General features: G+C 43.9%; 1 protein-coding gene across 2 annotated transcripts; it reads left to right on the top strand.

The window, feature by feature from the left end:
- The first annotated feature begins 4,102 nt into the window (after positions 1-4,102).
- LOC119531586 (choline-phosphate cytidylyltransferase A-like) lies at positions 4,103-7,267 on the top strand. 2 transcript variants are annotated; one of them, XM_037832965.1, is made up of 2 exons: positions 4,103-4,965; positions 5,065-7,267. In XM_037832965.1, the coding sequence occupies exons 1-2, from the start codon at positions 4,168-4,170 to the stop codon at positions 5,266-5,268; spliced, it is 1,002 nt and encodes a 333-aa protein (XP_037688893.1). In that variant the 5' UTR covers positions 4,103-4,167; the 3' UTR covers positions 5,269-7,267. The 2 variants fall into 2 exon arrangements, with proteins under 2 accessions (XP_037688893.1, XP_037688892.1); XM_037832964.1 differs by having other exon boundaries at positions 4,103-7,267.
- The last annotated feature ends 7,244 nt before the right edge of the window (positions 7,268-14,511 follow it).

The following is a 14,511-nucleotide window of genomic DNA, read 5'->3' as shown; positions in this document are numbered from 1 at the left end:
CCCTGCAGCACAGTATCAGACAGCACGGGGGTGCAAGAAATATCTGTGGAATATATGAGAGTTTATGCCAAATCCATTTGCGGGACCATCTAAAGGGACTCAGAAAAAGAAAGATAATTCAAGAGGCACAATTCAACCACACAGGTAAAAATAATGAGGATTTAATAGAGTTTACAAAATAATATTTTATAAATAGTAATATATTTTCTCAAATTTAAATATCATCTTATCAGGCAACCATTTCTCAGGAAATACACATTTACATGTCTACAGCAAAGGGCCACGTATCTTACCCTCAAATAGCTCAGGAAAAAAACATTTTGTACACACACACACACACACACACACACACACACACACTAGCAATCATGAAGCAAATGAGGAAAATGTTAACAATAGGAAAATCTGAGTGAAGAGTATAAGGGTGTTGCCTCCCTGTACTATTTTTATTTTTACAACTGCTTGTAAGTTTGAAATTATTTCCAAATAAAAATGTTTTAGGAGGAGAAAAAGAAAGAAAAAGATATGAGTCGCCTCCTACTGGCCACTCAGGTACCCCAGACCACAGACTGGAAGAAGGAAAACGTCAGTTCCCAGAAGCCCTGCCCTAGCTAGGTGGGCTTGCTCTTAAAAGAACCTGCCTGCCCCCTCCTCTGGGCTGGGGAGTGGTGGTGGGGCAGCCCCCGCCAACTAACACTTAGCCTCACTACACAGATGAAGAGCCCGGGGCCTCAGTGGTTACGGCTCCACCAGCTCTGACTGCACAGCCAAGCTTTCCACTGCAATCCACAGCCAGATCCACAGTAAGGACAGGGCCGCGAAGAGGCAGTGCAGCTTTCGAATACCAAAGCCAGAGCGGGACCAGAGGGAAGGGGCCAGACACCCCGTAGCTGCACCCGAGCAGGTGTGTCTATGAACCAAAGCAGACTACAGCAGATCTGGAAAGAGGTGGCATCGGAATTAGCGGGGCCATAAAACTGCTGCCACCTCTGGGCTGAAAATCCACCTCCAGGGGCCTCCCCATACTACACCTGCCAACCAGGGCACTCCAGGGATCCTCTACCAGGTCCTTTGCATCCCGCCCCCCCACACACACACACACACAGCATCCCACGTTTGTAGCTGTCCACGCCCTGGTGCTCAGGAGAATATACGCACACAGAAGGTGCAGAGGGCCGGGCCGCTCGCTAACCAATGCACTTCCCTGTGCACCTTCCCTGGCACAGGGAAGACTCCAGGGCCATGACTGTTAAAAAGGAAGTGCAGATACTCCCACATTTCTGTGGGGGGGCAGTCGCCAACACCGGGCTCAATCCCCTGAGCCCGGCTCCTCTGGCCTTTCGTCTCCAGAAGGACACGAGGCATCTCAAGTCTGAGCAGAGTTGCTGGTCTGACTTTCAGACTCTCCTGGCGTGAATGTGACCCAGGAAGTCCCAGGGACAATGGACATGGGGACGGGTGTGGACGGGAGGGACAGGTAAGGAGAAAGGCTGCAGAGTCCTGGCTCTTCCCCGAGGCCAGGTTGGTTCTCACCCTGAAGCTTTATGGTTCTCCCCTGAAGAGTGGCCTGGGGAAACTGAGGCTGGGGCTGCCGCCGCTCACCTGGTCAGCACAAATGTGCACATCTCTGCAAGTGCGACTACCACTTCCTGGGATGCTCTCGCTCCTCCGTGCCCATTAACCCACTTCAGACTTGCTTACTGGTCCTTCAAAACTTCTTCTCTGTTCTCCCTGAGAACTCAGTGAGGGGTGCACCCATGTTTAGTTCCTGCCTCGGTTTCCAAGGGCTGTCGTAACAAAGCACCGTACACTGCATTGCTTAAAACAGCAGAAATGTATTGTCCCAGGAGTGCCTGAGTCAAGGTGTCGGGAGGGCCACGATCCCTCTGAAACCTGTAGGGGAGAGCCTTCCTGGTCTCTGCCAGCTCTGGTGATGGCTGGCCATCCTCGGCATTCCTTAGCATGCAGCTGCAACACCTCAACCTCCACCTCCTTCATATGGCGTTCTTCCCTGTTCTCTCCCCTCTGTCTGTCTGTCTGTCTGTGTCCAATTCTCCCCTTTTATAAGGACTCCAGTCATATTAGATCAGGAACCACCTGTGCTGCTTTGAATCTGTTACGTACCCCATAAGAGACTATGTTCTTTTAATCCACTCTCGTGGGGCTGAACAACGTGGGTGGGATCTTTTGATTGAATTATTTCCATGGAGGTGTGATCCCGCCCATTCAAGGTGGGTCTTGATTAGTTTACTGGAGTCCTTAAGAGGCTCAGGGAGAGAGAGGGAGCTCAGCGCCAACAAAGACCCAGATGTTTGGAGATGCTAAGCTAAGAGATGAAGCCCAGAGCTGCCCCGGAGAGCCAAGTGAGAGCCCACAGACACTTAAAGAGGAAGCCACTGGAATCAGAAGCTGAAAGCAATGCAACCCGGAAGCAAAGGACCAGCCAACACCAGCCACATGCCTTCCCAGGTGGCAGAGGTGTTCCAGATGCCATCGGCTTTTCCTCAGAGAAGGTATCCTCTTGTTGATGCCTTAATATGGACACTTTGATGATCTTCAAACTGTAAATGTATAACCCAATAAACCCCCTTTATAAAAGCCAATCCATGGCTCCTGAGTGACAGAGGGTCTTTATTATTTACTGTGGGTCCCACCCCCACCAGCTCACCTGACAGTTTATGCTAATTAGATGACTGGGGTGGGGGGTGAGGCCAGTCACAGGATGAGGTTAGGGGGTTGGAGCTCAGCATCAGACCTTCTGGGAGGGACAGGGACGGGGGCTAAGATTGAGTTCACCCACAGAGGCACTGATTCCATCAGTCAAGCCTGTGTAATGAAACCCCATGATAGCTCAGGTGAGCTTCCCTGATAGGTGATACCCACTGATGCGCCAGGAGAGTGTCAGCTCCTGACTCCAAGGGGAGAAGACACCAGAAGCTTCTCCTCTGGGGACCCTCCTAGACCTCAGCATACACATCTTTTTGGTTTCTTATTTGTATCCTCTTTTCCATTTCAAAAAAAAAAAAAAAGCATAAGCAATCATAAGCACAGAACTTTCCTGAGGTCTGTCAGTCATTCTAGCAACTTACTGAACCTGGGGACGTGGTGGAAACCCCCATCACTGTAAAGCCCATTGGTCAGAAGTGAGGATGGCCCTGGGAGCCCCCTGAACCTGTGCCTGGTGTCTGAAGCAAGGGAATCTTGCAGGGACTGTGCCCTTAACTTGTGAACTCTGACCTGAGTCCACCTGGTTAGTGTCAGGGTTGCATCGCACAGCTGCTCCTAGAGATGCAACTACTCCTCCTCGGGAGACTGAGACGAGGCGTGGCCTGGGTAGAAGGACCCCACTAGCCCAGCTCTTCCAGGGGTCCTTGGGTGGAAGCAACGACGGGAAGTCACGGCCATGGGTTTAGCAATGGCCTAAGGGTTTCCATGGGGACTCTGAGCCCCAGGTCCCCATCTAGGATAAGCAGGCAAGATCTGTTTTCTCCTACTCCTCGCATACCCTCCAGGGGCCTCTTGCCACAAACAGCCACAGAAGGCCCTTTGTTCCAAAGACAAGATGCCAGCCATGTCCCCAGCATTGCAGCGGAAAGCTCATCAGTTTCTAATTACATTCCTGCAGGAATCTCTATCACAAGAGGGTGGGAGGCAGGCATTTCCAGAATGCCGTCCACACCCCCGCAGGGCCACTTCTTTCACAAACACAGGGAGCAGGGAAACTGAGACCTGCCTCTCGGCGGGGGAGACAGGGGAGGCAGGAGCAGCTTGTTCTCCCAGCAGCAAACCTTCGGGCTGCACTTGTCACAGCTGCCGGCACCTCCTGCCAGACAAACGGGGGGGACCAGCCGACATCTGCCTCGCCTTAGGGAAGGCCTAGAGGGCAGAATGAAAGTTTCCTGTAATAGACCAGGAATACAGAGGCCCAAAACATCAGCCGCAAATGCACAACAGGACATCCAAGCACAAAATAAATACAGCAGAAATACACACGCCTTTTGAAACACAGCACCATTTCAAAACCCCAGGGTTCTCCATATTCCACTTAGCCATCACTTCTCCCTTTTAATTGGCCTTTTTAAAGTAGATTGCAGTCCGTGACGCGGCGCCGGACAGAAATCCTACGGGGCAGGGGCACCGGCGAGCGTGAGTTGCAGTTAAAGGAAGATGGACACACACAGTTCAGCCAAAGTCAATGCAAGAAAGAGGAGGAAAGAGGCACCTGGACCCAATGGGGCAACACAGGAAGATGGAATTCCTTCAAAAGTGCCACGCTCTGCAGTAGGCTTACGGCAGCCAGCTCCTTTTTCTGATGAAATTAAAGTTGACTCTAGTAAGCCTTATGTCAGGGTAACTATGGAAGAAGCCTGCAGAGGAACTCCTTATGACCGGCCTGTGAGAGTTTATGCAGATGGAATATTTGACTTATTTCACTCTGGTCATGCCCGGGCTCTGATGCAAGCAAAGAACCTTTTCCCTAATACATATCTCATTGTGGGAGTCTGCAGTGATGAGCTGACGCACAACTTCAAAGGCTTCACGGTGATGAATGAAAATGAGCGCTACGATGCAGTGCAGCATTGCCGCTATGTGGATGAAGTGGTGAGGAATGCCCCCTGGACCCTGACACCCGAGTTCCTGGCAGAACACCGGATTGATTTTGTAGCCCATGATGACATCCCTTATTCTTCTGCTGGGAGTGATGATGTTTATAAGCACATCAAGGAAGCAGGCATGTTTGCTCCAACACAGAGGACAGAAGGTATCTCCACATCAGACATCATCACCCGAATTGTCCGGGACTATGATGTGTATGCGAGACGAAACCTACAGAGAGGCTACACAGCTAAGGAGCTCAATGTCAGCTTTATCAATGAGAAGAAATACCATTTGCAGGAGCGGGTTGACAAAGTAAAGAAGAAAGTGAAAGACGTGGAAGAAAGGTCAAAAGAATTTGTTCAGAAGGTAGAGGAAAAAAGCATTGACCTCATTCAAAAATGGGAGGAGAAATCCCGAGAATTCATTGGAAGTTTCCTGGAAATGTTTGGTCCTGAAGGAGCACTGAAACATATGCTGAAAGAAGGAAAAGGCCGGATGCTGCAGGCCATCAGTCCAAAGCAGAGTCCCAGCAGCAGCCCTACTCGTGAACGTTCCCCTTCCCCTTTTCGATGGCCCTTCTCTGGCAAGACTTCCCCACCTTCCTCTCCAGCAAACCTCTCCAGGCACAAGGCTGCAGCCTATGATATCAGTGAGGATGAAGAGGACTAATTTGCCATTCCTCCTTCCCTTTCCCCTTCCTCTGGCCTATCACTTTCAGAGGCTCTCTGTTGAATTCCAAATTGTGATCCCAACACTAAACCCAAGGACAACTACAAAGGAGAGTTTTGGGGCAAGAGGATCTGGGATGGGGGAACCAAACAGCCCATCCTCCAAGAGGTATCAATCGCCCACACCAAGGAGGAGGCTGACTACACCTTAGAAGCCTGTTCTGCATCCCTCTACCCTCTCCAAGGACTTTGCTTTACTGTTTGTATTCATGTGATCTTGACAGGGAAATTGTCATTTTTATTAATTTAAAGAAAATTAGTCTTTCAAATGGAGTAAGTAGAACTAATATTTTGCCCCTGAAGAGTGGGCAGAAGAAGGAAGTGGTGTATCTACCCAGAGGCCTTTTCTTCACACTATAGTGTTTGCCTTCTGTTCTGAAGCAAACTGACTTGCCAAGTCCTTTAAGCAATGGGCCATGTTGATGGGTGATTTGGGGGCCATGGTTGGGAAGGGGGTTATCGTAATTTTGATTTCCTTTAAAAAAAGCTAAAAGCTGAATAATTCAGTCAGACACACCCTAAATGTATTGCTGGCACATGTGCCAATGTGGGAAGAAGGAGCTCTGAGCCTAACTTTTCTTACTCCTTGAGGAGTTTCTTGCTGGACCCAGTGGGATCCATGAAAACACTGATGGGGATGGCACCAGACCACATGGCATCATCTGTAGTCTTTCTGCCATGCTCTTCTCAGAAAACTCTTACCCAGTTATTTGAGAGCCCTTGGCAATCTCTTTACTACAGTGTACCTTTAAAAAAAAGGAGTACTTTGGGGGTTGCTATGATTGAGGAAGGAGGACTATACTCAGTCCAATACAAACTCAGTTTAGATTAATTTCCTGCTGGGAGTAAGTCCCTGGCCCTATTACCCTAATTTCAATGATATTACCTAGCTTTTTACAAAGAATACTTTACAGATGTCTGCAGTTTGAACATGGTCTGTTAATTCATGTTGCTCAGAGCCATATTAAGTATTTAGAGAGGTTTGCACAGAACATAGAGGCAACAGCATAAGGAAACCCCTCCCTTTCTAAAGCAACAGCCTTATCTTGACCTCTTCCCCTCTTAAGAATGCTCTTAACTGGAGCCAGTGCTCCACAGAGTGTTTCTTTCCCTTTGAGATCTGCAGCTGGAAGGGACTTCCTCCCCTGCCCCTCAGCAGGCCACAAAGCATGGGTTCACATTGTAGAAGTAGGTAGCTTCACTTCCTGGCATTTGCTCCCATGTGCCTGGTGGTTATGGTCCCACCACTCCTGTTAGGTTGCTCAGGGGGACTCACCACTTAAACTGTACATCAAAGAATGCTGACACTTCACACTGTGCTGCTGAGCATGAGCTGATTTTTAAACCTGCAGCATCCTGTCTCCTCAGCTACATGACCTAGCAGATCAACCACCAGTAATCGTGTAGCTGGATTCAGGAGAAAATTGCCTATTCCAGGCCCCACCCCCTGTTACTCATAAACACCCCTTCTTAGGGTGGAGTTTTAGTGTTTTCAGCCAAGAAACCCACATTTCATATTTTTCTTGTCCCTCTGCTAATGCTGTGATCCTCCCACAGTCCCTTCCTTGAACACTTTCTGGTGAAACTGGCTCTTCTGCCTGAGAGTCAGAGGCTGGAATCATTGCCTGCCTGCACAGCAGAACTACCTAGGTTCTTAAAACCCAGATCACCCAGAGAGGCAGAGCATGGCAAAGTAAAGGAACAAAGAGGGGGAAACCTCTTGTTATCCTAATGGCCTATGAAAACTGCACTTCAAATTCTTCTCATCAAGTGCTATTTCTACTGTCAAATCTGATTCACACAAGCTTTGGCTTAGGATCTTTTTTTTGAAACAATTGAAGTTAATGTTTTCCCATATTACCCAGCTTCATATGATCACATATTTTAACTTTTCTGCATCAGGTTTCTGTCTTTGGGAATTTTGCCTATTTCTGTCTGGCTTATTCCCTCTGGTACTTGTTCCCTCGAAGCACATTTTACCCAAGGGTATTTGGAAAGGGACATGCTCAGAATGTGGTTTTCCCCCCTGCAGTCATTCCTCTCAGGTATGTTGTCTGGGCCCCAAATGCTTGAGTCTTCCTCCTCCGCTCTTTCAGTGGGCTTCTTTTAGCATTTCCTTTACCTGGAATATGAGCTCCAGGCTAATCACCTGTGAGACTGCTAGGGCCAGCATGTGTACAAGTTCTTGGAAGATTCTCCCACCCCTTTTGGTGAGCTACTGCCTCAGTCTCTAACACTAGAAAATTTTCAAATAATTTTGACTGAAGGCAAAAACTTTTATGGCAGATATAGAGATTAAACCATATTAAATACCTTGGGATAAATGTGATCCAAGGTGCTGGGCAAGGGTGGGTAGATGGAAGAAGCTGTTGGAATTGATGCATTATTTGATCGCTGACCTAATTAAATAAGGTTAGTTTGCATACCACAGACACGCCTGTAATCCATAAGTCTTCAAATATTAATGTTTGAGGCTATGGAGCTATTTCCCTGAGTTCTATACACAAGGAAACAGTCCTATACACAAGAGAACTTTAAAAGTTGGTTGGTCTCAGAGCTTCTGTCTGCAAGATAGAAGGTGGCTGGAGATAAAAGCCCCATAGCCAATCTGAGGATGTGCTATTTCAGCAATTACCTTGTGGTGACCTGGGCAGAAAGTTTGCTCTTTTCATACACTAGACTCAGGAGTACTGCAGTATTGAAGTTGAATCTTTAGAGGAATAGAAATGGATCATTTGTGCTGCTGCAGTTGCCTCTGGGAGCTAGATCCAAAGACCATCATTTTTACGAAGCTTAGGTAAGAAGGTTAGGGATGAGTGGAGGTTAAAACTCCTGAAGAGGAGAAAAAATATTATAACTTTTTTTTACCTTTTCCATTGCTGATGACTTCTGAGGCAGCACCCAAGTTACGTTTTTATTTTACTTGTGACCAGACAGGGTGTAAAGCAATCTCTGGATATTCACTTCACAATGGATCTTCACAGTGCTTTTGATACTCTATTTCTGCATTATCTTGGCTTGTGGATAACTTTTCTGGAGCTTATTGCCTTTTTAATCCTATTCCAGATCTCTTTTCTGAAATCTTTCCAAATCAATTATATTTTGCTGCTTTACTTTAATTCCCTAAAAGCCATAGCTTCTAAATTTTCTGTTAGCATACCTCTCACCAGAAGTTGAACCAGTAATACAGGTAGAAAAAAAATTCCCTTAACAATGTTTTTAACAGTATTTTTTTTAAAGCTTATCAATATAAGTATTTTTAAAGGTAATATTTTTCAAAGTCATAACAATGATTGTTTTTGTTTTCTCTCATACAACATATTGTCATGGGATAAAGAGTGGTCCCTAGCTTCTATTTTTCCAAATAAATAAGTAGAACATGTTCTTGGGATTGTGTTATTAAATATTTCCTTAAAAATAAAAAAGAAAAGATTAAAAAAAAAAATAAAAAAAAAAAAAAAAAAAAAAAAATTAAAGTAGATTGCTGGGAACTCCTTTCTACAGACTTTTTTTCCCCCACATCTGACCCTAAACACTGGTGGTCTTGTCTTGTGGGTTATAGCATCTCTTTTGGATGGGAACATAAAAAGAGGGCTGTTAACAGAAGCCTGGCCATGTCCGCCTTCTTCTTTCTCTAAATTTCCTACCTGGCTGAAAACTTCTGGAAAATAGCCTGGCTGATATGTACAGGCTCTGCGTCACGAGCCAGGTTACTGTCCTGGTGCCAAAAACATGATTTTCCTCTTTCCACTCAATCACAAAACACCCCAAGGCCATGATTCAGCCACATCTGATTTGAACACAGTCTGTTTCCTAGAGGAAACCAAAAAATTTAGATAAGCTATTTCTAAATAGGAAAATCAAGTATCTGTGAACATGCATTCACTGTACAGAAAGAAAAGTTATCAACAACGCCAATCTGGATCTAAAGTGGGCCTTAAAATTCTTGTTCTTTCATGCTTATTGATCTGACAAGTTGCACTGAGACATTGAAAAAAATGTTACAAAACAGCATGTATAACACGGTCCTATTTCCACAAAAGATAAAATTCCACAGACATGTCCTCACATACACTCTAGTGGCTACTGCTAAATAGTGAGATTATGGGTAGTTCTGTTTTCCCTTTTGCTTAATCAGTAGTTTCTGCAACATCCCTTATACATCTGTAATAAGAAAACTGTCAGTCCTTCTAAATGGTCGGTCTTCTTTGGGCCTAAGAACTAGGGGAGTCTCGTGTCTGATGACTCACTCCAAGTTCACACACAGTCTGATGCCATTCCACCACTAACAGCTTCCACTATGAGCTACCTGTAGTTCAGTTCTTCAAAATAAACAGGAAGGCAGGGTACTGACCGACTATGAAAACGAGGCAGTGAAAGCAGATACACTGGGGGAATAAATGCTTACACCAGAAAAAAAGGCTGAGAATGCATGAGATAAATATTCCATGGAAAAAGTTAGAAAAAAGAAAAGAATAAATCCAAAAGATGCTTAGGGGAAGCAGAAATCAATAAAATTGAAAATGATAATATAACGGAGAGGATCAAAGAAGCCAAAAGTTGGTTCTTTACGTAGACAAAATTAACAAATTTCTGACAAAATCGATCCAAAAATAAGGAGAAAGGGCAAAAATAAGCAATGTCAAGAATGAAAAGGAAACCAGGACTACATATGTTGTGAAGATGAAAGTTAACAAGAGAATATTATGAACTTTAGGCCAATACATTTGAAATACTGGATGAAATAGATAAAATCCTAGAAAAATATAACCCATCCAAACTTACATGAGAAGAAACAGATGAAGCCCAAATGGTCCTATAGCTATTAAAAGAATTGACCCTACTGAAAGAACAGTTTTAAAAATTGTTGCACAAAGAACGCGTTAGGCCTAACTGGTTTTAGCAAGTTCTACCAAACATTTAAGAAACAAACAATTTCAATCTGGTACAAACGTTTCCAGAGAAAATGAAAATAAGGAACACGCCCCAATTCGTTTTATGAAACTAGTGAAACTTTTACCAAAATAGGAAAAAGAGAGCCCAATCTCAGTCATTAAGAGAGACAGGAGGGGAGAACCTAAGATGGCGGCTAGGTGAGACAGGGCAAAAAAAAACACCTCTGTGAAAAGTACTAGATAAAAGCCAGAAAGTGACCCAGAACACCAGTTCCAGTGATGCACCAGCCAGACAAGGTCTGCTAAATCCACAGGGACCGTGCATCTGGAGAAACCAGGAGTCTTCATTCTGAAATGAGTGAGTAAGCCGGCTGACGTCCGAGGGCTGCGCTGCGGTGTGGGGAAACCGCAGCTTGGCATTTGGAGACGGACTAGTTGTTTTAAAAAAAAAAAACAAAAAACCCGGGAGTGGCTGCAGATAGGGCAGTGAGAACTGCACAGTGAAGCACTGCAGGAGCGGGCTGTAGCCAGTGCCTCGGTGTCTGGCGTGGAGGATAGCCCTTCCCACGCACGCTGCTGATTGTCTTGGGGCCCAGGGGCAGAGGGGAGCCAAAAGGAGAAAGAAACCACGCCCCTTGCAGTCATCTCCCTGGAAGGCTGGGGACACTCCTGCCTGGGGCTGGACCCATAGCCCATAGCCGAGCCAAGGGTTCCAGTGTGATGGGGAGTCTTTCCCGCAGCACCGCGCACATGCCACGATATTGGCCGTGGATGCCTTTAGTGCACCCACAGCTAATTGTCCCACAGCTGGGAGGGCGGAGCTGTGTGAAAAGGGAGAAATTAACACGCCCCATTCAACCATCTTTAAAGCAGGCTGGGAACACCCCTGCACGGCCCAGCGGCCCAGGGCTTCTCTGGAGGCTGGCACACACTTGTGACGTGGCACAGCCTTCCCTCAGCAGAGGTCCTGGAAGAGCACAGCAGGGAAGGGGGACCACTCGGAAAACCCAGGGTCCCTATGCCAATACCAAGGACTTGTGGGTCAGAGGCAGAGACAATCTGTGGCAAGACTGAAATGAAGGCTTAGACTCTTGCAACAGCCTTAAATCTCTGGGAACACCTGGAAGGTTTGATTATTAAAGCTGCCCTGCCTCCCTAACTGCTCAGACACATGCCCCTCATTCAGGGTGGACAGCACCAACAACACACCCAAACTTCGTGCACCAATTGAACCCCACAAGAATCAGATCCCCACACACCACAAAGACAAAGTTGGGGAGAACCGACTTGAGGGGAATAGGTGACTCACAGACACCATCTGCTGGCTAGTTAGAGAAAGTATACGCCACCAAGCTGTAGATCTGACAAATTAGAGATCGGTATTTTCTATATCCAGAAAGAACCCTATCAAGTAAAGCAAATGCCAAGACGCCAAAAGCAACAGAAAATCTTAAAGCATATGATAAAACCAGACGATATGGAGAACCCAAACCCAAACACCCAAATCAAAAGATCAGAAGAGGCACAGTACTTGGCACAATTAATCAAAAACTAAAGACAAACTATGAGAGCATGGCACAGGATATAAAGGACATAAAGAAGACCCTAGAAGAGCATAAAGAAGAAATTGCAAGAGTAAATAAAAAAATAGAAGATCTTATGGAAATAAAAGAAACCGTTGGCCAAATTAAAAAGACTGGATACTCATAATACAAGATTAGAGGAAACTGAACAACGACTCAGCGACCTCGACTACCACAGAACGGAAAATGAAAGAACAAAAGAAAGAATGAGAAAAAAATTGAAAAAATCAAAACGGATCTCAGGGATAGGATAGATAAAATAAAACGTCCAAATTTGGTTTCCCAGAAGGGGAAGAGAAGGGTAGAGGTCTAGAAAGAGTATTCAAAGAAATTGTTGGGGAAATCTTCCCAAACCTTCTACACAATATAAATACACAAAGCATTAATGCCCAGTGAACTCCAAATAGAATAAATCCAAATAAACCCACTCCAAGACATATTCTGATCAGACTGTCAAATACTGAAGCGAAGGAGCAAGTTCTGAAAGCAGCAAGAGAAAAGCAATTCACCACATACAAAGGAAACAACATAAGACTAAGTAGTGACTACTCAGTGGCCACCATGGAGGCGAGAAGGCAGTGGTGTGGCATATTTAAAATTCTGAGAGAGGAAAATTTCCTACCAAGAATACTCTATCCAGCAAAACTCTCCTTCAAATTTGAGGGAGAGCTTAAATTTTTCTCAGACAAACAAATGCTGAGAGATTTTGCTAATAAAAGACCTGCCCTACTTCAGATACTAAAGGAAGCTCCACTGACAGAGAAATAAAGAAAGGAAAGAGAGACACATAAAAATTTAACAGACATATATAGAACACTGCATCCCAAATTACCAGGACACACATTCTTCTCTAGCAATCATCGATCTTTCTCCGGAATAGACCATATGCTGGGACATAAAACAAGCCTCAATAAATTAAAAAAAAAAAAATTGAATATATTCAAAGCACCTTCTCTGACCACAGTGGAATACAAACAGAAATCAATAATTTTTGATTTGTAACTCCACCATTTACTTCCTACAGTATATAAAATGCATAAACTCCAATGACAAAATCAGTGATTTTAGACTCAATGTAAAATATGTAATTTTTGACAAGAACTACATAAAGGTGGGGGAATGGAGGAGTATAGCAACATAGTTTATGTGTCCTACTGAAGTTAAGTTGGCATCAAGAAAAACAAGATTGTTATAGATTTAAGAGGTTAAATTTAAGCCCCACAGCAAACACAAAGAAATTATCAGAGAATATGGCCATAGAGATGAAAAGTAGAGTATGGATTACAAGAAGAGGGGGAAGGGGCAATGGGGAGTTAAGAAATGAGTGTAGGGTTGCTGTTTGGGCTGAAGAGAAATTTCTAGTAATGGATGGTGGGAAGGTGATAGCATTACAACATTCTAAATGTGATTAATTCCACTAATGGAATGCTAGGGAGGGGTTGGAATGGGAAGATTTAGGCTATATATATGTTTCCACAATTGAAAAAAAAAGAAAAAGAAAAAGACAGTCTAAATAGGCAATGACAATTAAATGCCAAGGATGATCCTGGATGGGATCTGAGAATGGAGGAGAGGAGGCTCAAAGGGACACAGTTGGGACATAAGAAAAAAAAGAAAAGGAAATACAGAATGTAAGCTTTGTATTAATGTTGAATTTCTTGAACTTCTTAGCTGCACTTAATGGGATTGCATAAAAGAATGTTCTTGTTCATGGAAAGTGTATATGTGAATTTTATTGTTTGTTCAAGGGTGTGTGCAGCTTGTTCTCATATGTTCAGAAGACAGAGCAATAGATGATGGATGATAGATAGGGAGGGAGAAAGGGAGGGAGGGAGGGAAAGAAAGAAATGGTGGTGTGACAGGATGTTAAGCTTGGTGGATGGGGTATTGGGGGAGGGGGGCTGGAGTATGCTGGAGTTCTGTGTTTGAGTTTTGTATTGTTTTTGCAACTGTTCCTGTAAGTTTGAATTTATTTCAAAATAAAATTAAAAAAAAAAAAAAGACAGACAGGAAAGCCCCAAACAAAAAAAGCAAACTAAACATAGTAATGCATATAAAAAGATTACATAACCTTATCGAGCTTATTTTGTCCCAGGATTACAAATTGGTTTAACATTAGAATAACAATGAATATAAATTTACCATTTAAACAGCTCAAAGGAAAAAGCAATATCTTAACAGAGCTGGCAAAATTATTTGATAAAAACCAACATCCATTCATAATTTTAAAAACAAAATAAACAAAACACTCTTTGCAAACTAAGAATGGAAGAGAACTTCTTAGACAGGAAAAAAATCCACAAAATCCCTATAGCTAACTCTACTTTTAGTGGTCAAATGTTGAAAGCATACCCTTTAAGCTCTAGGACAAAGCAGGATGCTTGCCACCAGCACTTTCTATTTAACAAGGACTTACAGACCAAGAGAGCAAATAAATAAATAAATAAATAAATAAATAAATAAATAAATAAATAAATAAAATGTTTAAGGATTAGGGAGAAAAAATTCTTTTTAGTCTCAGATGATGTATCTGTATAGAAAACCCCCAAAGAATTCACATTTATATTACTAGAATTAAAAAGAGTTTAGCAAGATCATTGGGTACAAATCAATATTTTTTAAAACTCAACAGCAGTTCTAGACACCATGAACATGGTATTAAATATATCAGATATATTCCTAGATACTTTACATTTTGACATATTT

The sequence above is a fragment of the Choloepus didactylus genome, chromosome 4, assembly GCF_015220235.1.
Source record: "Choloepus didactylus isolate mChoDid1 chromosome 4, mChoDid1.pri, whole genome shotgun sequence".
NCBI classification, from domain to species: domain Eukaryota; kingdom Metazoa; phylum Chordata; class Mammalia; order Pilosa; family Megalonychidae; genus Choloepus; species Choloepus didactylus.
This window is presented reverse-complemented; position numbering and strand designations above follow the sequence as displayed.

What these genes read in the sequence shown, in the direction of transcription:
- LOC119531586 (XM_037832964.1), top strand. Translation starts at nt 4,168, where the DNA reads ATGGACACACACAGTTCAGCCAAAGTCAATGCAAGAAAGAGGAGGAAA.